The sequence below is a fragment of the Petaurus breviceps genome, unplaced genomic scaffold (assembly GCF_028583685.1).
Source record: "Petaurus breviceps papuanus isolate PSGF00001 unplaced genomic scaffold, PetGlider_PUasm1.0 131, whole genome shotgun sequence".
Classification (NCBI taxonomy): domain Eukaryota; kingdom Metazoa; phylum Chordata; class Mammalia; order Diprotodontia; family Petauridae; genus Petaurus; species Petaurus breviceps.
Window position 1 is genome coordinate 889,581 of NW_027185674.1, and position 25,521 is coordinate 915,101.

The following is a 25,521-nucleotide window of genomic DNA, read 5'->3' on the forward strand; positions in this document are numbered from 1 at the left end:
CTCCAGACAATGGCTTCCCAGAATACAGATCAAATCACAGAACACTTCTCAAAGTGAGCCCCCAAAACAAAGCCTCAAATCAGGGTTTATATAGCCTTCTCCTGGCTCAGAGAATTTAACAACCTTTTGGACCCACTGGCTAATCAAAAAGTATCTACTGAAAAACAAGCCTCCCACCCCAGGCTCCAGGTGCACTTTAGCCTAGGGGCAGGGAAGATCTTCCAAATAAAGATTCCCCTGTATTGGCTTGGTTTTCAAATTGATTGTGTTAAAACCCAGAGCTTGTTAATCCCACCTGTGGGATGGACTTGTTGATGTGAAAAGAAAGTCCTGAACTGGGAGGAGCTGGTGACATAGATTTGGAGAGACAAGAGAGAAGCAGAAGAACTTTTTGGAAGCAGCACCTCATGGAGGCAGAGAGAGAGACTGAGAGGATTTCTGGGGGCCACTTTGAATCGCCCTGGACTTTTGAGACCTGCCCCCAGAGCTGCCAAGGACTGAGGAGACATGGCTGTTTTGCTGGTACTTTGTCTGTCTGTTTTGATGTTGTTTTGCCAGATTTGTCCACTGGTGAAAGACAGTCCTCCTGTTGAAGAAGTCCTAGAACCTGGCTGTTGGCTAAGAGCTACTGAGACTGTCCTGCAGACAGAGAGTGAATACTGTCCACTGGTGAAGGACAGTGCTGTTGTTGCAGGGGTCTGGGAACCTTTCTGTTGGTTCAGAAGCCCTGAAGAAGGATTTTCTTGTTGTATGTTTACAGAAATTCTGGGAAAGGGTTTTGCTAATGTTTTCAGGGGTTCTGGGACTGTTCTACAGACAGAGGATGAATTAATGAAGAGACTGGCAATGTATCTTGTGGCCTTGCTAAGCCTTGTCTCCCCAGGAACTAAGATTGCTGAGAACTTGCCTCATGTCAAGATGAAGAAAAGACCTCCATTTGGGTATTAAGTGCTGTGCTTAAACTTGACATAACTCTGGGGTAGATTCAATTGTGATCCAGGGGTGGGGAACTTTTTACCTTTTTGTGTTCTATGGTTGAACAAATGAATGTACTTTACTTAGATTGGAAACTAATCTCCATTTGAGAAGAGGGGCTTTGTGGTGGACTAAATGAAGGTACAGCCTAGGGGTGGAGTAGTATTTAGAACAGGGACTTTGTAATTGATTGAATGAATGGAAGGTCCTGGGGTGGGGTAGTACTTGGAGATTATTTAATCACACTTAGTAAATGCTGTATTTTGAATGATTTCATATTTTGACCTTCTCTGTTCTTAATTTGTCACTGAATAAAATGGAGAGCCCCTATGCTGGTATTTTGAACCTTGGGAAGTCATCGTCTACTTCCCTTTCAGTTCTCAAAGCCTCATGCTATATTGGCTTCCAACCCTAGCAGAAGAAATTCCTCTCTTCAAAGTCACCAGCAATCTCTTATTTGATAAATGTGTGGCCTTTTCTTAGTCTTCAACCTTCTAGGCTTCTCTGTATAATCTGATACTGCAGTTCACCCACACTTTCTGTATACTCTCTCTTCCCTCTGGTTGCATAACACTGGTCTTTCCTGGTTCTCTTTCTACCTGTCTCACCACTCCTCGGTCTCCTTTGCTGGATCATTTTCTAGGTCTCACCTTTTAATTATGGCTAATTTCCACGCTCTAATTCTGATCCCTTTTTTTCTTGACTTTACACTCTTCCAGCAATCTCCTCAGCCTGCATGGATTCAATTATCATCTTTGTGCAGAGGATTCTCAGATCTACGTCTTTAGCCCTACCATGTTTCCCCAATAATAAGACCTATCCCGAAAATAAGCCCTCCCCCGAAAATAAGCCCTATTGAGATTGCTACTGTAGTGAAGGTGATCCCCTGCGCTACACGCTACATTATGGTACCCTCTGTATGCACCGTTCCCCCCCGCCCCCCGGTGAAACGCACGCCTCGCTCCGAGCTGCATCCAATCAGAGCTGCAGCAGTGAGCGCATCATCCTGTTCTTTATTGAATTCATTATTGAATAAAGGTACATTTTTTTTGTTCACATTTACCTGTTTATTAAAATTGCTGTCAATGTTCATGAAAATAAGCCCTCCCCTGAAAATAAGCCCTCTGGTGTTTTTCTGTCCAAAAACATTAATAAGACAGTGTCTTATTATTGGGGAAACACGGTAATCCATCTCTAGAACTTCATTCCAATTTGATTAGCTGACTAGCTGCTCCAGTCATTTTACATTCAGAATATCCCCAATGGAATCGGTCATCTCTACCTGTCCCCTTTCCCTGATCTCTCCTCATCTACCCCCTGCTTCACTCCTCCATTTCTACCAAAGTCTTTTCAATCATTCAGGTTTATAATTGGTTATCCTCGACTCTTCTCCCATATCCAACCGGTTGCCGGGTCTTCTCAATTTTACCTCTACTAACACCTGCCCTTATTCTGTGAACACATAGCTGCTACTGAGTCCAGACCTCATCACTTCTCTTTTGGAATATTAATATACTTTAGACTTCTACTTGTCCTGTTTCCAATCTCTTCTTTCTCCAATCTACCACTCATACAACTACCATACTGCAGGAGTCTGTGGTGGCTCCATATTGCCTCTAAGATAAGATACAAATTTCTTAGCGTGATACTGAAAGCCCAACATATCTTTTTAGAATTATTCCGTATTACTCCATTTCATGGATTCTATATTATCAGGGGGCGGGAACCTGCGGCCTTGAGGCCAAGATGACCTTCTAAGTCCATGGGTGAGGCCTTTGAGCGAGTCCTAATTTTACAGAACAAATCCTTTTATAAAGGGGATTTGCTCTGCGAAGTTTGGATTCAGTCAGTCACCTTTGAGGACCTAGAGGTCACAAATTCCTCTCCCCTGCTCTACCCCAGCTAATCTGTGTCTTTGCACAAGCTGTCACAGACCTGTAATGTACTCCCTCTTCAGCTCTGCCTCCTAAAATCCTTATATTTTTCTAAAGTTCACTTCATATGCCACTTTGTACAATAAGCCCTTCCTGATTCCCATTGTTAGCACATTCTATACAAATTATTATATATGATCTCATCCAGGAATGGGTAACCTATGGCCTTGAGGCCACATGTGCAGTCCTCTGACTGAATCCAAACTTTACAGAACAAATACGCTTAATTGCTCTATAGTGGCCTTCATAAAGTTGGTGTCTAAATCCACGAGTGAATAAATTGTTCAAGCCACTCAACTTGACTTCCTCTCTCTTGCCTTAAGTTACCAGACACTATGAACATTCTTAATTGATATCAGTTGCCTGAAATCCACGAAATGACTTAAACAGAGAGAGTCTAACAGAGTAAAGAAGGAAAGCAACATACACTATTTTTTAGTGGCTGCATTAAAAACTTTTAGCAAGTTAAAACTAAATTTAAAATATAGACTGTACTTCGTTTTTGCTTTTAAGGTGGTTATATGTGGAGTGAGTACAAAAGACAGGTTAGTGATGACCTTATGATAAATCTAACAGAAGATGACATTTTAAAAAGCAACTATATAGTGTGGGTGTATTCCATATGAAAACAAAACAAAATGAGGGTCCTAGAAAGCTTCAGGCTAATCTTAGACTATTTCATAGTTGCATATGGAGGGGGTTAATTTATCCTTTAATTTAGATCATTTTACTGGTTAACTCCATCTTTGTTTTACCTTTTCCTTTTAACTGCCTTCCAAGGCAGTTACTTTCTCATGTTGTAAGACAGAAGGAACAGCAGGTAGGTATCACCAGTTGCTGGCTAAACAGATGTCAGAACAGCAGTTGTTGCTATAATTAGCACTATAACAGACAAAAATATACCAAGTTTCTTAGTTATGCCCTGCTAAGAGGAAAAACAGACCACAGCATAGGAACAAGGAGGCTATGGTGTTTTTTCAGGGTTCCTCAACACCTAAAGGCTATATCAAGTTAGCCTCTTATTTAACTTATATTCTGATTCTAATATTTTTCTTTTTCTAACTATAACAAAAAGTTATTCTGAATAAGATAGAGGTAATGGAAGCCTATGACTGCAGCTTTCCCATTTCCCTGTTGCAGGAGGTGGTGGTCAAATAAAGCTACAGAATTTCCTATTTCCCCAGTTTCTATTGGTTCTAGAAGGAAGAGAGCAATAATGCTTGTTGGATTCAGGTATATTTCTCCTATCCTACACATAAACCAAAAATGAGCAAACCTTCACCTAAGTGGTAGCTAAGACCATATTTTAGCCTAGAATGTTACCAAAATAGCACAATAAAATATATACATGTATGCCAGATTAATTAGAATGGACATTGTATTACAAAACTCTTCATTTTGTAAAAGAATTTTATATGAATTAAACATTAAGCACTTCCAGAGAACAATTAACATCATTCCATTTACAGTTTAATTTATACAGTCTTCCTTATAAAGCAAGGTATATATATATATATCTATATATATATATCTATATATATATATATATATCACTCAATAAATAAGTTTTTATTAAGCACCTACTATACATCAGGCTCTGTGCTATGGATTGGAGATACAAAGACAAAAATTTAGCCATTCCTGCCTCCAGGGAGCTTCCATTCTTTTGAGAAAGCCAACATATTCCTAAATAAGTAAATACACTATAGAAAGAGGACAATTTCGGGAGGGATGGATTCCACAGCAGGTGGGGAAGATAAGAAAAGGCTTCACACAGGAGACACGGCTTAAACTTTGAAGGAGAGTAGGGATGCTAAGAAGCAGCAATAAGGAGGCAGTACATTCCAGGAATGGGCTGTGGGGAACATGGAGGTAGACTGTATACAGGCACAGATATAGGAGCTAGAGCTTTGTGTCTGAAGAACTGCAAGAAGATCAATTGAATTGGACCATAGAGACAACATATTTCTATCATTTGGGGAATTCCTAATTTTTTCAGGACTTGATTTCTTGTCAAGCAATAAGAAATCACTTTTGGGCCCAAAGGACTGGGACACTGTTCATGCTCCCTTCTCTCCAAGAGACCCCTGTGCCCCAGATATAAGCACATAATCTGGATCAGGTTCTGTTTCTGGGGAGGCACACCTAGAATGCAAGCAGTTGGGCTTTTCTCACACTTTTCAGCTCATTAAGCCCTCATCCATATGCTTCAAGGATAAATCATTTACAGTTTAGGTTTTTGCTCATGTCTAGGGTCTAGGGATTAAGGAGATACACAATTAGGGAGATACTATACCTACAAATTGTGTACAGTAAAGGTATTTATATTCCCACATAAACAAACATACATACACAAAGCTAAAAGACACAAAGACTCATAGGACACATAGGGAGAAGTACTTAAAACAGGATTCACTAACAATGTATAATTCCTATTACAATCTCTCTAGATGTAGAAACGCAAGTTTCATCTGAACACAAAACAGTTTGAGGGACTGTTGATTAGGCCGTCTACATGTCACCTGATTCTGTGAACTTGGTCTCCCTCAAAGTTCATGTTTTCTAACAAGTAAGCCAGGGTTTGGATTCCTCCTCTTGTTAATACTTGTCTCCTCTAATGAGGAAGTTTTCTTTACTGCCGGCCAGCTTCACTCATTGGACCCAGGACCTCTAGAATTCACAAGATATCTTTAAGCTTGGATACATTCACCCTTAGTACAATATTATGTCACCTATTCAGAAAGGGAAACAAAGCAAAAAAGGTAGCAAGGGGTCCAGTTATAAGCATTCGTACTTGGATCCGTGGAAGGTAGAAGTGGTGATAGGAAGAGAATAACAAACTCCATACCACCATCCCCTCTAGGAAGTTTAGGGATCAAGAGCACTACTTGCCAAATGACAAGGTTCAGCTGAAATCAAGCTTGTAGCCATCTCTTCTTCCTAAGCAGAGGTCAGAGGTTTCTCTAGCTCGGCAGTCAATGAAGTAATGCCTTTGTCATCTGTACGTATAGAGTCAGCATAGACAATTAACCCACATCACAGTGATAAGATTCTACACCATCTATTTTATCAAATGAGAAGACTATTCACTATTCACTAGGTGTGAACATGGCCCAGATACCCCTCTGGGAGCTACATGAAGGGTGATCGATTGGCTAAAGGATCTGGGGTAATTGGGGATGAGCTTGAGTAAGTTCCTGCTTTTACTTCACCATCCTGGCTCTGCCCCCCGGTTAATGGATTTGGTGGCACCTTCTGGTTCATATAAAAAACTAGCAAGCTACTTGAAACTGGAAAGCTGAGTGCTTGGCATTCGAGAATAGCGTTCCAGCTACATTCATGACAAAGAACTGGGGGATGGGGTAAGAGCAGAGACCCAAAGTAGATCTTGTTCCTTTCCCCTCTCATTCTAAGCCCCACCCACTCCTCAACATGGCCGGAAAGAGCTCTGTGAACTTCAAAGGACCTGAGGGATCTCGGGCTCTTTTCTATGGCCCAGCAACCTCTCCTGAATGGCTGATGGTAATGGTGCACTGGAGTACATGGATAGACCAGACATGATGAGAACTACAGATTCAACACTACAAAGATCCCAGCAGAAAAGTCACACTATATCTAAAGGGAGAATCACGAGAACTCCATCAAAAAGACTTCCAGGAACTGTTACCACTTTGCCACATATATTCTCTGAACTTGAGCACACTTTCACCTGGACTCTATATGTACTAGTCTGATAGTGTGGGTCACAGACTTTTTAGGGGGAATGTTTGTACCAACCAAACTACTTAAGTTGTACAAACAACTAATCTTAGTAAATACCCCTTTCTAGAAGCTAGTTACTGTGTGACTATAGGCAAGTCACTTTCCATTTCTAAATCCCAATGTCCTCATTTTTTTTTTTTTGCTTTTTTTGGAGGGCAGGGCAATTGGGGTTAGATGACTTGCCCAAGGTCACATGGCTAGTAAGTGTTAAGTGTCTGAGGCCACATTTGAACTCAGTTCCTCCTGACCCCAGGGCCGGTGCTCTATTCAATTTGCTACCTAGCCACCAATGTCCTCATTTATAAAATAAGTTGATTGGACTTCATTTCCAACAGTTCCTCCAGCTCAGTGTTAAATGATTCTCTGAATATTTTCATAAAAATTAATAAAATGTCCCAAAAGAGGACCATGAACTTTCAGCAGACCTTACAAATCCTCCTTCCAAGATATAACTGACTCATTAATCAATACTCTATAATTGTTCAACAAGCTTTGAATCCAATCATGCAATTACCAAGTACCCCCTTCATCTTGTCTACAAAGATATGATGGTATGATGGAGAATATCAACTTCCTTGATTTACCAATTGCAAGTTGGATATTGCACCTCCACTGTATGCATAAGGAGAAAGCCCATGAGAGGATGTGAGGAAAAGTCAACTTCCTTCACCACTGGAAGTTATTGTGGAGAGGTCTGTTTTAGTTGCCTCTGGTAGATAACTCAGAACCAGATGAACTTCCAGAACCAATTAAGTTTAGTTGAAATGCAAGAAATCATAAGACTTTGCTGGGTTTTCCCCAAGGTGTTGTAATAAGAATGTAAATTTTAAAGATCTTCCCTGCCCCTAGGCTAAAGTGCACCAGAAGCCTGGGGTGGGAGGCTTGTTTTTCAGTAGATACTTTTTGATTGGCCAGTGAGTCCATGAGGTTGTTACATTCTCTGAGCCAGGAGAAGGCTATATAAGCCCTGATGTGAGGCTTTGTTTTGGGACTCAATTTGAGAAGTGTTCTGTGATTTGATCTGAATTCTGGGAAGCCGTTGTTGAGAGTCCCCCGGCTTTGAAAAACCCAGAATGTGGAAACCCAGATGTTGACTGGGTATGGATGTAATGGTTGGACAGTTTGGAAAGCTGTCTACTTGATGTTTCTGTCTTGATAATTATGCCTGTATACTTTGAGGTTCAGGGTGCTGACCTTTTCTCCTGAACAAGGTAAACGATATATGTCTGACTGATTAAAGTAAGCTTGTTAACCCATTTTGAGTTGCTTTCCTTTAACAAAGCAGATCCAAGAACCTGTGGTAGCTGCAAACCCTGAGGACGCTTGGGGTGCTTGCTGCTACAGGTGTTAAGCCCTGTGAAGACCAGAACCATGTTTCCTTCCTCTAAGCCTACTATGGCTTTGTTTTGTATTTTTCTATTGGTTCATGGGTTATTCTCTTAACATGTAGACAAGTTTGTGATTTCTTTGTGGAGACAGCCTTTGGTTACATCTTAATCTATTGCCCAAGACTCAACTCTATCCAATTTCTGGCATGGCTTAAGAGTCTTAGACCTAACACCAGTCTTATACTAATCCCATCAAAAAAAGGAAGGAAGTTAATCTGACACAACTAGTTCCTTACAAATCCAGGCTAAATCTTACTTTCTTTTATGGAACCCACTTTATTCCTCCTTTTGAAAATCACTGGGGCAGCTAGGTGTCACAGTGAATAGAGCACTGGCCCCGCAATCAGGAGGACCAGAGTTCAAATCCAGTAACACAAAAACTAAGTGACACTGGGCAAGTCATTTAACCCCAAATACCCTCCAAAATGCAAAAAAAAAAAAAAAATCACTAAGCCATTTACCTATCTCCAACTTTTTAAATGGAAGTTCCAATTTCCATTCTCTAAAATTCAATAAAATGAAAAACTTATTACAGGCCAACATAACCTACAGCCCATGAAAGGTTTTTGGGCAGCCCACAAAAAATGTAGAAATACTTTGGCAGGCAACAGATTATGTGGGCCTGACTTATGACATGTATAAATTTTTTTCAAGTAAGTGGTGTGATGCTCTTTCAAGTAGAAGGTGTGATGAAAAACCTATGTTTCAAGTCTATTTTATGGCCAGTCCTAAACATCTCCTTTCCAAATTTATTTTGGTGATACAAATTCAATTCAACTTTCAAAAAAAATTAAGTACCTACTGTAAAAAGCACTAAAGAAATAAAAACACAATAGAAAAAATAAAATAGCCCCTGCCCTCAAAGAGCTTATATTCTCCTAAAATCCAATTATCTCGGCATAAATAATAGCAATGAATAAGTTTAAGTTTTAATAGGGTCTCTACATCCCAAATGTAACCCAGAGTAAGGTAACACTAATTCACCAGTTTCAGGTTTAGACAGAAATCAATAACAATTGTTGAACAGCCACTATGTGAACTGTAGTTGGAGTTTTTTTAAAAGTGTGTATGTATGTGTATATATGTATAGTATATATGTGTATACATGTATATATGCATATGATGTACATGTATATATGTATATACGCATATATAATACCACACACATACAAACATACCCTCACCTTTAAGGAAACTAGGAGGAAAAAAACACATGCAAAGAAGAACAAAGAAACCAGCCTAAATTAATATAGTACAAATGATGCACTAAGTAATTTGATCTTAAAGTTGGGGAAAAAACAAGTACAAGAGAAAGGGCTCAACTTGTAGAGTAGGAAAACTCTCACATAACTTCATTTATCACTACCAAATAGCTCTTTGGAAGGTGAGATCCACAGCTCCAATCCTTGAAACAGCAATTCAGGACCTTACATAAGGGACACTTGATCAGATCACCAAGTATCATGCTGGTTAATAATAAGGTATCCTCACATGAGAAAAACGCATCACTAAGCAAATGAATCAAGAGTAGATTAATCTGAGTTGCTTTTACATAGTGGCAATGGTATATATTTTTACCTGGCTAGTGTCCCTTATAACCAAAAGCATATTTATTAAGTGCAGAAGAAATTTTATTTAGTGCAGAACAAACTAAAGTTTTATTGAGTGAATAACAAATTAAAGAAGCTAATGAAAACACAGATTATGAAACCAGAATTACAAAATAATCTATATATTACTGTCAAGTGAAAATGCCAAAATCTATTAATTTATAACATAACGAACAAGCCCTCCTCCACGGACTTCTGACAGCCGTCGGCAGTGCCTTAAAATGTTCAGTATCACATGAAACCGCTTGTCAACTTTCAAATTTGTGAACTCTTTTATATCAGCTTCTACTACAAAATATTGGCCTGAAAAGAGATTTATTTGTAAAATGTTAACTTTACAGGTAACAGTTACTAATGCACAAAATTGTAAATCAACATTACATTACCATTTGCTAACATAAGGTAGCCAACTAATACTCATACAATGTTAAAAATAAGATTATCTAATGAAGTCACATAATATTTAACGTGACAATTTGATAATATATGCATTAATTTCCCATCAGCATACTGTGAACAATTCACTATTGTAACTCTAAGAACAAAAGACTTAGTGATGGTCATTAAGAGACAACAAATTTAAGAAGGGCTCTTACATCTAAAATGAGTTTCGCCTCCTCATTTTTCACCTGCTATACTACTTTGGGACTTTTCTGACTTCTCCACCATGCCCCTAGGAGCTCACTATCATCGTCCTGCAAGATCCCATCCACCTCTTCACCCCCACCTAGTTCTTCCAATTGGAAGATGGAGCCATGAACTCCAAATCCTCCATTTAAGGAAGGAGTTCAGGTCAGAACACTATCTTTCTACCTGGCTGAACTACTTGACTTCTCTATACTCCTGTGTCAACAAGTACCTTCCCGAACACTCTCCTCTTGCCCCCTCCAGTTTTTGAACTTTCTTTCTGTCTTCTCCCATTAGAATATAAGCTCCTTCAAGGCAAGGAATATTTTTTTTCTTTTGTATTTTTATCCTCAGTACTTAGCACCGTGCCTTGGCATATGGTAAGAGCTTAATAAATGTTCACTGACTACTGACTTCTGTGGTTGTATTTATATTAATTCTATCCATTAAAGCCATCTTCCAATGCTTCACTGGGCATGGAAATCGCCCTAGGTTCCTCAAGGCTACAGTAGTGGATTTTAAGCTCTGGTGAACCACATCACATTGAGAAGACTCAGAGTACAGATGACACATTGCTAGCTTCAGTTGGGAAAGACTCATCATAAAAGGCTAGCTACCAGGTGATGAATTTTTTTTGTTCATAGAAACTCATGAACATACATAATAAATATATATAAACAAGGTAGATTTCTGCATTAAGTACCCACACCAGTGTCTATCACAGATTCCTTAAGAAATTATACTAACTATAGCTGGGATAGGCTTTCTCACTTACCTTTGGTATCCTTGGTTTCATCTTCAATGAATTTATGATACAGATTTCTGGTAGAAGAATTCATAGTTCTTTTGGGCAAATACAAGATTCTATATTTGCTAGCCACTGCCTTGTTGATTTCTTTGATAAAATCATTAATTTGATAGTATGTCAGACGAGATTTCATATACCTAAAAACAATTAAAGGGATAAGAAAGTTTACAAAATGTACCTCCCACACACAATTTTATTTTCTTTGAAAAATATTTTACATTAGATCACTGAATCTGACTGGCATTAGAACAGAGAGAATTTTCTCATTTCACACTATTCTCATTTTCAAAAATTCTGTACCTCTTACAAAATGAAAGACCTATTCTCTTGCATTCTAAGATTAAATGAAGATGGTAGGCTATCAGTACCTATGTTTCCTAATAAAAGTTTCTGCATATAAAAAAGAAATGGTCCTAACTCTTTATTTATAGAACTATTTTAAATACTGTTATTTCTAAAAGGCAGATTAACCTAAACACAATATTTTGTTTTTTTAAGTTTTTAAATGGTTGCAGGGAAAGAAAATGGTTAACAGTAAGTGCTACACCACAGGTACTCAACTGTCTACAAACAGCAACGGAGGGTAAAAGAAAGAATAAGGCAAGATGGGCTAAGGATACTTCTAACTTTAAAATTAGTTAGAAGGGCAGAAAAGAAGCAAAGGTTTTAAGGCTCTTCTCTGCCCTATAGATCCCCTATTCCTTTAACCATTCCATCACTTTTTATCTTTTCTACTCTAACCTATACTCATAAGTTAAATCATAACCTGACTTATTCATAACTCTTTTCCTACCCATCAAAGCTTGGTATGCTCTTTAGATCCAATGCTTTACATTTGCAGTGAGTATAATAAAAATACTCTTGATTTTCCTCTTCAAAATATAATCAGTTTTGTTTCCTCTGGTAAATGGTGAAAACTAGATACCTTGAATCCACCTACTATTACCTATTTGTTAAATTAGTTTACATCTCCCTGACTGCTATACTTAATCTTCCAAACATCACATATGCTACCAGTACTCCTGTTGATATCTCCCTTTTGTCTCTCATTGGTTTATAGAGAAACAAAAGAAGGAACTAAAATAAGTAAAAAGCCTCTGTTCCCATTATGTTCATTAAACAAGTGATAAAATTATATTTTATCATCTAGAAAAGACCATGATATTAACTAACCAAAGGACCTTGAATAAGTCATTTGACCTTTGTAGGCCTCAGAACCCTGATCTGAAAAAAGAAGACACTGAGCCAGATCAAACACTCAACTTTTTTGTTACAGAACCCTCTGGCAATCTAATGAAGCCTACAAGACCCCTTCTCAGAATAATATTTTTAAATGCATAAAGTAAGATATAAGGAATTATAAAAGAACCCAATTATGCTGAAATGCAGTGGGTTTTGTTGGTTTTTAAAATCAAGTTCATGGAACCCAGGGCTAAGAATCCTGGGCTAAATGATTTCTTGGGTCCTTTTTAGCACAATGGCCATATACCTCAAAGATTATGGAAAAACTGAAGTCACTTCTCAAAACATAAATGGACTAAATTTGCAGAAAGATAACACAATCAAAACAAAAACAAAACGCTAATAAAAAGGGGGCCTCTAAGTTTTACACAAGAGGTATGTTATAACTTCTGTATTGATAGGCTTTCTTATTTAAACATTATGATATGGCTTTTAAAATACAAAACTATCAAAGATATCAACCACTTCACATTTATAAAATGAAGATTTGAAATCTTGTGACTCGTAACCATTCCTTATTACAAACAAAACAATAGTGGAGGAACTATACAGGAGAAAATCCAGGAGATTTAAAACAAAAGATATCAATAAAATCTTTAAAAAACAAACAGCAAGCAATATTCTCCAATATGAGAGTTCAAAACACATGAAGTCATTTTCAAAATGGAAATAAAATGGGTTCCTATCACCCGGGGAATGGCTGAACACACTGTGGTACATGGACGCAGTGAAACATTATTACGCCATTAGGAATGATGAATATGAAGTATTCAGATAAAGCTGGGTAGACTATATGAAATGATGGAGAATGAAATGAGCAGAACCAAAACAATTTATAGTAAGATCACAATTTGTTGTTCAGTTGTGTCTGAGTCTTCATGACATCATGGATCACAGCATGCCAGGCTATCCTCCACTCTATCCCAAAGTCTGTACAAGTCTTCCCCAATAAGTCCTGTCTTCTACAATGTGGGCAAAGTATTTAAGCTTCAGATTCAATATCTGACCTCCCAATGAACAGTCTGAATTAATTTCTTTAAGTACTGATTGGTTTGATCTCCTTGCCTCTCAAGAGACTCTCAAGTCTTCTCCAGGACAATTCAAAAGCACTGATTCTGCCATGCTCAGCTTTCCTTATAGTCAAGTTATCACAGCCATCCATTGCTACGGGAAAAACCACAGCTTTGACGATATGGACCTTTGACAACAAGATGATTTCTTGCCTTTTTTAATATGCTATCCTAGATCTGTCACTGTTGTCCTCCATAACTGAAGAGAATCAAGGGGTATACAGTGTGTCTGATGTGACTCATCAACAAGCTTGTAAAGTTCTACCATAGGTTGGGCACAAAAGTCCATAAGAACAATCGAGAAGGATATGTCTGCATCTCATATTTCTTTTGAACTACTGCAATTCTGCTTTGCACATACACACAGCACTTCCTTTGATGCAGGCAAGTCATACTAGATAGCCTCATAATTGATTCCAAAGTTCTTCAGAAAGACCTTGAGACTGTTCTTCTATTGCTTCTCACTTCATGTAAGCGCTTGCCTCGTGTGAAGTCTTTTTAGGTGAATGTGTGTTTCACATTCCAACATATCTGGAGCACTGTAGTTGTGTTCTCTGAAGTGCTTGAATGCTTGTTAGTTCACCTCGAAAAAGGATCTCAGTGTCCAGTACCTTTATCTTGCCAGGTAATCTTCAGAATCTTCCTAGGACAATTCATATGGAAGCAGTTCAATTTTCTGGCATAGTGCCAGCATGCTGTCCAGGCTTCACTGGCATACAGCAATGAAGTCACAGCACAATGACTCTGTAGATCTGTGCACAGGACTCTTATTGGCCACAGCTCTCCTTCCAAGGAGCATCTTTTAATTTTACGGCTGCAGTCACCATCTGAAATGATCTTTGAGCCCAAGAATATAAAATCTGACACTGCTTCCATTTCTTCTTCCTCTATTTGCCAGGAAATGATGGGACCAATTGCCAAGATCTTAGTTTTTTGGCTGTTACACTCTCACCAAGAGACTTCTTAATCTTCCATTACTTTCTGTGACCAGAGTGGTACCATCCGCAAAGCTGAGAGTGTTGATATCTTTCCCTGCAACCTTGATTTCAGCTTTTGATTCGTTCTGCCTGGCATTTGGCATGATGTCCTCTGCATATAAGTTAAATAAGGTGACAACACACAATCTTAAACTGATCAGCTGTGCCTCGTTCAGTGCTAACTGCTGCTTCTTGGCCTGCATTCCTCAGGAGACAAAATGGATCTGGTACCACCATCTCTTTGAGGACTTGCTAGATTTTGCTGTGTTCCACACAAAGGTTTTAGAATAGTCAAGAAACAGAAGTAGATGGTTTTTCTGGAACTCCTTTGCTTTCTCCATAATCCAGTCATTGTTGGAAATTTGACCCTTAATTCCTCTGCCTCTTTGAAATCAACCTGCCCCACCCCCCTCAAAAAAAGGTATGTGTAGGGAGGGAGGGACAGCTGGGTGGTGAAGTAGAGAGAGCATCAGCTCTGGTCTCAGACACTCACTAGATGTGTGACCCTGGGCAAATCACTTAACACTGATTGCTTCAAAAAAAAAAAAACAAAACAACCCACCCTTCTGGTAAATCTTGGTTCATATACTGCTAAAGCCTAACTTGCAGAATCTTAAACATAACCTGATTACCATGTGAAATGAATGCAGTAATTTAGACATCCTTTGGTAATGTTCTTTAGGTTTGGGATGTAAACTGATCTTTACTAATTCTGTGCCTACCATTAAGTTTTTCCAAATTTGCTGGCAAGTTGAGTGCTGCACTTTAATAGCATCATCTTTTAGGATTTTAACCCTTTGCACTCCGAACCATTCTGGACATTGGCTACCAGCTACTCGATACTACTTTGTGGCAGAAACGTGCATTTACAGACCCTCTTATTATTTAGTATAATTTTGGAACCAAGTAACTTATTATAATGATATTGGACTTATATGAATTGGGTCACATCGAGGAATGTATATTTGCAAAAAAAAAACCCAATATTTTATTGTTTATAATTTTGTACAGTATGATAAGTTTTGAAACACTCCCCAATATGCATTGCAGGATGATTAGTGCATGTCTGACAGTAATAAGTGGTTTGACACCTGCCACCAGGTGTTTTCCTGTTAGAACACACAATGCAGTCCCGTTTTCTTTGTCCCACATCGGGAATATGTAGTTTATTGTTTAATCTATTGTCCGCAGAAGATGTGGATGGACGCGTTCTCGATACACGAAAATCTCCCTTTAATTGGTCAACAAGTGTCTTGACAAACTTGTGGTGTGTCATTGGCATTTCATTACTTGTTTGTTTTTCGATGTGATACATTATGTATGAGTTTATCACACACATTTCCAACCCCCCAAAAAATAACTTCCTCCACCATTTGAGCGATTTACAGAGGAAACAATACGTCGAAGCGTATTGATCCGCACGATCCACACCACCCATATTTGCCATATATTCTAACACCATTTCAGGCTTACTGACTGTTACGATATGTCCACCGCATAATGTTCTCTGGGTAGATTGTAGGTTTGTGTTGTAATAATTGGTGAGCATGGTAATAATTCTTTTATCTTTCCACACAAGAAGCGTAGTATTATTCTTTCTGTATGCAACTGTTTTATTGGTTGAAAATTTTGGTTTTTTTATTTGTGTCGGTACGCCTTTTCGATTTATCTTTATAGTGCCAGTAAGATGACAATTCATCTTTAGCAGTTCTTCCGCTAAAAGGATGCTGGTATAGTACCTGTCGGTGAACATGTGGTATCCCTTTTGCATCAGGAACTCTTTCTAATAATTTCTTGAATAAATGTAGCGGAATCCTGGAATACCACTCGTGCCAAGTTGACTTTCGGGAAAGCTGTTTCTTTCCAATTTCTTTTTTGGCATAATTGTTTGTCTCTTTTATTATGCTGTCTACTAATTCTTCAGTAAAATATAATGTGAAATAGTCTATGGGCTCTTTTATGTTACTCGGGACTTGTGGTCCGGCTATTTCTTCGTGTAAATCAAAATTTGTCATGGCTGAAGGAACATCCGATTCGGTAACATCTTCCCACTCTTCACTTGATGATACGTTGTCATGTTGCCATGTGTTTTCTTCCATACTACTATTATTGCTTTCGCTATCTATGCGAACAATTTGTCGCCTTCTAGGTTGAACGATATCACTATCACTGCTGTCGTTTTGTTCTACAGTTATTCTTTCTAACATGTCTGTATAGAGGTCTATCTGGAGCTCATCTTCACTACTACTTGTGTCATGAGACTCATTCGTGGTTGGACTCTTTGCCATTGTTCTAATAAAAAATATGAATAAATGCATGGGTTGAAAATTTCTAATTGTTATTACTAACTGACAAGATGATATTTACCAAAATAGCTTTCACCAAACAATTTATTCACTAAGAAAAGAATCACTTTTCCGATTTTCTCACTCGTTAGATCTATGTGCACTGCTCGAAGCTTCAAACCAAAATGAGCTCAGCTTTGAAAATCTTTTCCTCCAGATGCAGACTTGTTTATTTGTAATTATATATCTCACTATACAGTGCGCGCTATGTTCGAAAACCGACCTTTCTTCTACAAACTCCCCTTATCGCTCTTTTCAAGTGGCATCACGAAGTGCTCGGACCGTCGTGAGCACACATCTCATGTTCTCGTCCGACACAAAACCCGCTGACATTTCTTGTATATATCTTAGTAATTTTACAATATTTTGATTTAATTTCTTGTGCCATTTCAAGATAAAACTTCAGGAAAACATGCATGTCTCAAAAAGTTGAGTTGAAATAACTCAATTCCCCGTAATCACTAATAAACTGCAATGTCCCCTGAGAGGGGACATCCGAGTGATATCCTAGAATTCTGATGTCCCCTGAGAGGGGACAGCAGAGTGCAAAGCATTAAATATGCCAGCTGAATTCCACCACCTCCACTGGCCTGCTAGCAATGCTTCCCAAGGCCCACTTAACTTCATTTTCAAGAATGTCTGGCTCTAGATCAGGAATCACACTATGGTTATTGGTAACATTAAGCTCTTTCTTATATAGTTCTTCTAGGTTGTTTTGTTTTTGTTTTTTGGGTTTTTCTTTTTTTTTTTTTTTTGCTATATCTTCTGCTTCTGTTAAGTCCCTACCATTTGTTTTTATCATGCCCATTTCTGCATGGCACATTCCCTTGATGTCTCTAATGTTCTTAAAAAGATCTGTCTTTCCTATTCTATTGCTTTCTTCTATTTCTTTGCATTGTTCATTTAAGAAAACCTTATGTCTCCTTGCTATTCTCTGGAATTCTGCATTCAATTGGGTATCGGTTTTCCCTTTCTCCTTTGCCTTTTGCATTCTTTCCTCACTCTCATCAGTCATTTTGTTTTCTTGTTCTTTTTCTTTGGAATATTTTTTGTTGCTGCCTCCTACACGATACTGCAATCTTTTGTCCATAACTCTTTAGGCACTCCAACTACCAGATCTAATTCCTTAAATCTATTCATCACTTCCACTTCATATGCACAGGGGATGGGTATTTAGGTCATACCTAGCAGTCTGATGATTTTTTCCCACTTTTTTCAATATAAATCAGAATTTTACAGGAAGCTCACAATCTGAGTCACAGTCAGTTCCAGATCTTGTTTTAACTGACTATATGAAACACCTTGTCCTTTAGCTGCAAAGTATACAATCAACCTGATTTTTAAATTGATCATCTGGTGATGCCCATGTGAAGAGTCGCCATTTGGGTTGTTGAAAAAGTATTTGCTATGAGTTATCCTGACAAATGTCTATCAATCTCTGCCCTGTTTTATTTTGTACTCCAAGGCTAAATTTGCCTGTTATTCTAATTATCTTTTTTTTTTTTTAATGAGCAATCGGGGTTAAGTAACTTGCTCAAGGTTACACGGCCAGTTATTTCTGGGTGTGGTGCTAAGTGTTGGAGCCCGGATTTGATCCCGAGGTCATCCCGACACTGGAGCCGGTGCTCTTACTCGCTGAGCCACCTGGCCACCTCTTCTAATTATCTTTTGATTTCCTATTTTAGCATTCCAATCCCATATGATGAATGCGACATCTTTTTTTGATGTTATTTCTAGATGTTGTAGGTCTTCATAGAACTGATCAATTTTGGCCTCTTCAGCATCAGTGGTTAGAGCACAGACTCATATGACTACGATGCTTAACAGTTTACCTTGAATTTGAATAGATATCATGGTCTTTTCTATGATTATACCCCAATATCGCTTTTCTTACCTTTTAATGACTATGAGGCCAACTCCATACTACAAAGGAAAATAACTTTGAAAGACTCCAGACTGATAATGATTAAGTATTCTTTCTCCTCCTTGGAAGAAAGGGAGTATAGACTAGAGCTAGATTCTTTAATCTTTTTTTTGTCAGGGACTCTTCTAGTGAAGCCTATGGACTCTTTCTCAGATATATCTGTACATGCACAGTACAAGATACAGAGGATTACAAAAAAAATATAACAAATGTGATAAAAAAAAAATTTTTTTAAAAAGGTCATGAACCCCAAATTAAGAATCTTGGATTAAAGGTATATTTTCAGACATGGGTGGTATGTTGATGTGTTTTTATGACTAAACACATTTGTAAAATGGAAAAGTTTTGCTATGGGAGAGATGATTGCTAGTGGGTACTATTAGAGAAGCAAAAAAAAATATACAGAAAAATTTAAAAGTTTGGAGACACAAGAAAATTTTGTTATTACCTTATTAAATTTAATATACACTAACCCTCTAAGTTCACATTTTTATACAGAATTCTCTTTTCTGTGTTCAGATATGCTTGTTAATCACATTCATGAAGAGAAAAATTTAAAAGATTCAAGCAATGTGACTCCAACAGGCATTATATTCAATATAATCAAATTTATTACTGTCAACTATATATAAATTATTAAAGAAAGCATTAAATAAACAAATCTTGCATACTTACGCAGGCACATTATCAAATTCATCAGAAGTTAGTAGCAACATTTCTTTAATTGGTTTTTGCTCTTTTGGGGGCTTCTCTGGGTGTTCAGATGCTGTAATTTTAACTTGCTGTTCAGGATTAACATTTGGTTCCACCACACTATGGAATAAGGGTTGAAAGAACATATATGAATCATGAAAAGTCAGCAGGATACTAGAAAGTTTACAAAGGAATACTCACAGGTAAATGTAATAAATAGCAATAAATTCCTTCTTTTATAACAAAATCCATAGAAATGATTATATATTTTTTTCAATTTCCATGGCTTTCCTAAAATCAGAAAAGGGATAACACAGGAGGTGGCATTTCAGCTGAGGCTTAATGCCATTAGATTGCAGGAGGTAGAAGTAAGCAGATAGTATATTTCAGTCATAGGGGCCAGCCAGTACAAAGGCAAGGAGGTAGAAGGTAAAATGTTACATGTGAACAGCTGCAAGCAGATGAGTTTGTCTGGAACACAGTGAGTGTGAAGAGGAATAAGGTGAAATAACTCTGGAAAAAATAGGTTAGACCCTTATCATTGAAGGCTTTAAACACCAAAGAGCAGTGATTTTATTTTTTCTCTGAGGCAAGAGTTATTGAAGATTTCCCAAGCAGAGGCATGACTTGGTCAGACAATGCTTTAGGAACATCAAGTCGCTAGCTATCAAGAGGATGAATTAGAAAGGAAAGGGACTGGAGGCAAGGAAGACAAATAGATGGTTAAAATAGTCTGGGCAAGAGGTGGTAAGAATTTGAGAGAAGGTGGTAGTAATGCTGAATGGAGAGACAGGGATGGATCTAAGAATCACTGTAAAGGGGATATTTTCAAGATTTTAAAACTGACTAGACATAGGCAGTAAGGAAGAGAGAAGAGTTGAGAATGACTGAAGTTACAAAGCTAGATGACTGGAAGGACGTTGATACCTCAACAATGATACGGAGGTCAGGAAGAGAGAGAAGTTCTGGAAGAAGGTAACAAGTTCTCTTTTGGACACGTCATATTTGAGATGCCAATGGGGCACCAAATAGAAATTTCCAAGATATAGATAGTAACGAGGGACTATACAATAGAGACAGGAAAAATAGATGCATCCGGGAAGAGAGGTTGGTCAACAGTGTCAAACACTACCAAGAGATCAAGAAAGTGAAGGATTTAGAAAAGATCGATGGCTTTTTGGAATTAAAACAATCTGCAGAACACTAGCAAAAGCAGTTTCATTTGATGATTGGGCAAAAAACTATATTGAAAAAGAAGTGAAGAAATTAAGGCAAAGAATGAGCTCTAAGCCTTTAGACTGATTCTTATTTCACATTTTTAAATACCAGGTAATAATAATTTCTCAATAAGTAGAAATGTGCTTACCATTTCTGGACTACTTTGGGCAAATGAGGAGGAATATTTTCTTTAAGGTTATGTATTTCTTTGTAATTTTCATCAAGGGATTCTTGTAACTCCTGAAGAAGAACAAGTTATATATTTTTGTATTTGAAAAGTTATTTTAAGTAGCATTCTACAAATATTTGTCACAATTAAAAATATATTAGGCTAGCTAGGTAATATTAAGGTATGACCATGGATGTGAATTTCCAGGATGCTGAATCATTAGCAAGCTATTGGATGAATACAACCACTTAAGACTGGCTTGTATTCTGAATCTGTTCTTGGATTGCCCCACTGGATTTTTCATAAAACACTTCCTATCATTAAATGATAGTGCATAGTTTTTAAAATCGAATATTTTTTTTCAAAACTAAAATAGTTCTAAAATTTACCAGTAGAGAAAACTGTACCTGCGCATTAAATGTTCCCCAATGCTACTCATATTTGCCAGGATCATAGTCCCAATGCATCAGCGACTTTGAGTAAAAGTAAGTTATTCTTATAAACTTACATTTATATAGTATTTAAGGTTTACAAAGTGCTTTCCAAAAAATAATACTAAGATAAGTAGCATATATGTTTCTCATATTTTATAGATGAGGAAACTGAGGCTAAGTTAAATAATTTGGTCAAGGAGCCATTAAATGCCAGAGCAAGAATTCAACCCTGAAACTACAAATACCAAGTCCAGTGCCGTTTAATTTTCCATTTAAATTGCTTAACTATATTCATTCTTCTAGGCTTACTTAACTTGATTCAACTTATGACTGGACTCATTAATTTGCATAAGAAAATATACTGCTTCTTTATGGATTCATGTCATCTATCTCCCAACAATGCCAACAGAAATTTCATAAATAGTGATTTAATGCCAAATTCAACATTTCCCACCCAAGATTCAGGTTTTAACCTATACACTACTTGCCTAAGGTGTCTTTAAACTAAGGTTAGAATATTTGAGACTATTAACCCAGACAGCTATTTCTAATATGATAAATAAATGTTTATTAAAAACTTATTAATCACTATGTATAATATACTGTCAGGCACACAGTTTTCTTCTGAAGAGATCAATGAGCTTCACAAGTGTTTCATTTATTCTCATTAACAATCCTATGAGGTATGCATTATTTCTATTTCCACAGGCTAAGAATCTTGATAAGGATACTTTCCTTGGCTGAATTTAGTCAGTCCAACCCCCACCCTCTCATTTTCCTGATGAGATTCGGAGAAAGCAAATGACATTGCCAGTTAGTGAAATGAATGAGAATAGAACCTAGCTCTCCCAGGTCCTAGTCTAGTCTTTTTCCTATTTACCTACTTCCTAGTTTATCTATGTAAACTGTACAGAAAGAAGTTCAAACAAAAGTCATTTATTTGGAAGATCAAAAAGTCCTTAAAAGCACAAGGTGAAAAGGTACAAAATGAAGAATTGCTTTCCTAAGCCACAAGCAAAAAAAAAAATACAAGCTAGAATTTACTCTCTGGTTTCATATGTGCCAGCCACATGTAAAAGAGAGACTGACTCCCAGAAACCGAAAACTTACACATCACATCACCTTGGACAGAATCTAAGAGTAGAGATAACTTTTTTCCTTTCTCTGTTTTGCTTCTTTGACTAGAGCACACAATATATTTCTAGACATAGGAAAGTTCTTCGTACTGTAGGGTCTCAAAGATTAGTTTTTAATGAAGCCTGATACTAAGTGAAGTTGATGGGCTATGAACAGTGATACATTCTTTTGTCAGGCAGGGTGCAATAAAAGAGAAAAGTGGAATTTTTTTAAATTGGGTTTTCTTAACTCCCCAACCTGTTTTTCTTCCCTGACAATCATGAAAGACAGTTGATGGGAACCTAATGGGAAAACTGATATGGACATATAGGATAGAGTTTATGGGTGTTGATACACAGAAGTCATTAAAGTTGAAAATTAGTCTCCTTACCTTCTAAGTGACCAATATTTTTGGTCACGACATTGCTTTAAGTCTCAGATTCCTCAGTGGTAAAATGAATGGATTAGACTAGTTACAGTCCCTTTCAGTGATAACATTGTATTGGATTTTCTGGTTTTCAAACCAAGGTTAGATTATATTAATTTATAAGCTTATCTTAATGTACTTAAATATCCTCATTCACACTAGTAAATAAGTTGATAACTTTCTAGAAAAACTTAAAAAGGATAAAATTCTAATATTTGGCTTTACCTTGTTTAATACTAATTCAGTAAGTCTTACACCAATTTTCAATGAAAAAGTGTAAACAAAGTTCTCCTTCACTTGAAAAATAGGTACTTCCTTAGGTTAGATACCTTTATCTTTTAAACTTGACGTCTCTAACACCTGAAGCATTGAAAATATAGCAAACCATTTCTCAGGGGAGGATTTTAGGGAGAGTGGCAGAATACACACACATAAATAAAATTTTGGGGATATGATTCATTGAGAGTAAAAATTTTGTAATCTTTCAGTCATACAGGTAAAAACCTATTATAAACTTATAATTCAGTACACTTCTGGTCTGTGATAATGAAAATAATGAGTTTCATCATTCTGAGAGATGTTGCTTTTAAAACATTTTTAAGAATTATTTTTCCTTTGCAAAATACAAAAATTTCAGTTACCCTAAGTGAATTCCTGACATGTTCTTGATATTGAACCTCCAACTCCAATTTGTTTAAAAGGTCATTTAGATGATTCATTTCATTTCTAATTTTCCAAAATACGGTCTTCAAGGCTGGATCATGTCCTGTTGAACATAAAGATAAAATACAAGTAAAAGATGCTGAAAAAAATCTCCAGAATAATTATTTTAAAGAAGTAATACTAATAACTTCCCTATAGAAGAATTAGGGGAAGCTTGGAAAAGTGTATTTTTATGTTTGTATGCTCAACACCTATCACCCCAACTAACACATACAGGCACTTTAAAAATGTTGGCTTAACTGAAATTCTTACTTCCCTCTATGTACGTACTTCCATTACACTTCGGAACCAGAAATGCAACGTATTTGAGGGTTATTGGTTTCATGCTTTGTGTTCTTCAGAGAGAAGGGTAAATGAGTAAATCTTCTAAGAATGATGTTCATGCCTAATGTAAAAATACGTTTAATAAGAATGTATAGGCAGAGCCTTTATCAAACCGTATGCAGTCTTGGGGAAGGGGAGAAAATTTAACTCAAAAGCTTATGGAAGTGAATGTTGAAAACATTCCCTTTTAATTTTTATAATTTTAAATATTTATTTATTTAAAAAAACTTTAAGTTTATAAATTCTTTTTAAAAATAAGAATCATATTCATCTTAAACTACTTCAACCGACACTGTTCCACAAGCTTACCTATGTTTCTTAATTGCAGAATTTTCTTAACGTGGGAAATTTTGTCATTGATATGAGAGCACAAGTCTTCCAGCTCTGCACCAGCCATCCTCTATGTTTCCTTGAGAAAGTCTGGAGCTATACACCCCCGCGTATGCGTCCCTACAGAAGGCGTTAAAAATCGACGTGTTGCTACATACGCGGACTAACCAAACGTGACTCTGAAGAGCTTTCAAACATCACTCCCAGAGTGCCAGGAGGGGGCGCTTGGCTGGCAGGTCGGTGACGTCACCAGGCCGGTTCGGCCCCTCCCCCCCCCCCCCCCCCCCCCCAACCCCCACCCCCCCCCCCACTTCTCCTCCAGGCCCGGCCCCGCCCCCTCCTCCGTCCAGGGTAGGAGGTCCCGCTCCCAGCCGGGCTCCGGGAGGCCGCGGGCACGAACCACGAGTTCCAAAGCTCGGGGGCTCGAGGCCGGCAGCTGCGAGAAGGAAGAGGAACTAAAGCCAAGCCCGGCTAGGTGAAGCCGAGAAACCACGAGCTAACGGTCACCGGCCCACAAACCGCCGCCCACGCCCCTCGCGCCGACCCCGCCCACTTTCCAGCCTATCACAGGCCACCTTCCCCGACACCAACTTCTAGTCCCCACGCCCCCTCCCGCCGCGGGAGCCGACGGAATCACTCACGTACTGAACGGACCGGGCCGTGCAGTGTGGTGAAGGCCTAGCACGGGAAATAGCTTGCAAGGGAGCCCGGGCGCGAGACGAATTCAAACCGCGCGCCCTGGTCGGCGCAGGGCGCAGGCGCGGACAACCCTCGCGAGAGGCGCGAGCGGATGGACGAGAGCGTCCGTACGCGCATGTGCGGGTTCACGGTTGCCAGCAGGAGGGCGGGCGGGCCGAGTGAGAATTGAGGCTGAAGGAAATGAGCGCCGTGACCTCCGGGCTGACCCCTAGTGCCTTGGGCATGCTCAGCGTTCGAAGATAAAGTTTCCTTGGCCATTCCGACTTCCTCGGGCTTGAAACGAAGGGGCAGGGCTGCAGGAGGCCCCTCGAGGTGGTAGCCTTGCCCAGAGCGTGGCTGCTGGCCTGCTAAGGGCAGCTAAGTTCTCCTGGGCCCAGTTAATCCCAGCCCTTTCCCTCTGCCCAGCACGCCCCGTTATCTCGTTGTATCGTGGCCCCCAGTAGACTGAGCTTCCTGAGGGCGAGCGCTACCTTCTGCCCTAGCAGTGCCCGGTGCGTGGTGCGCTCCCTAATGGACCGCAGTGCGTGTTGCTGCAGCTGCGCAGTCCCCCAAACCACCGCCTGTCTGCCCTCGGCCCCCTCCCGCCACTGCTTCTTGTTCCGAATCCGAAAGGGGTGCTGCGAGGCTAAGCGGCAGTCGGTGAACGTGCCGAGCGCTGGGCTGAGTACTTGGGATACAAAGGGAAAACCCAGTCCCTGCCTAAAATCGAAGCCGGAGTGGTGGAGA

At 38.6% G+C, this 25,521-nt stretch overlaps 1 protein-coding gene across 6 annotated transcripts; it reads right to left on the reverse strand.

Moving 5' to 3' along the window:
* Window positions 1-9,688: 9,688 nt before the first annotated feature.
* On the reverse strand, window positions 9,689-24,909 carry SKA1 (spindle and kinetochore associated complex subunit 1). Of its 6 annotated transcripts, none has more exons than XM_069104277.1 (7): window positions 24,742-24,907; window positions 24,076-24,219; window positions 23,361-23,485; window positions 20,722-20,813; window positions 19,338-19,475; window positions 11,072-11,241; window positions 9,689-9,972 (listed from the first exon to the last, which is right to left on the reverse strand). In XM_069104277.1, exons 2-7 carry the CDS (start codon window positions 24,161-24,163, stop codon window positions 9,824-9,826), a joined length of 762 nt encoding a protein of 253 aa, XP_068960378.1. In that variant the 5' UTR covers window positions 24,164-24,219; window positions 24,742-24,907; the 3' UTR covers window positions 9,689-9,823. The 6 variants fall into 6 exon arrangements, with proteins under 6 accessions (XP_068960378.1, XP_068960370.1, XP_068960363.1 ...); XM_069104269.1 differs by having other exon boundaries at window positions 24,738-24,907; XM_069104262.1 differs by having other exon boundaries at window positions 24,076-24,216; window positions 24,742-24,906.
* Between the last annotated feature and the right edge of the window lie 612 nt (window positions 24,910-25,521).

What these genes read in the sequence shown, in the direction of transcription:
- SKA1 (XM_069104277.1), bottom strand. Translation starts at nt 24,163, where the DNA reads ATGGCTGGTGCAGAGCTGGAAGACTTGTGCTCTCATATCAATGACAAA. An exon ending in CCCAAAGTAGTCCAGAAATG is followed by an intron (nt 19,476 to 20,721) that starts GTAAGCACATTT and finishes CTTATTCCATAG; the next exon opens with TGTGGTGGAACCAAATGTTA. An exon ending in TGAAACCAAGGATACCAAAG is followed by an intron (nt 9,973 to 11,071) that starts GTAAGTGAGAAA and finishes ATCTCTTTTCAG; the next exon opens with GCCAATATTTTGTAGTAGAA.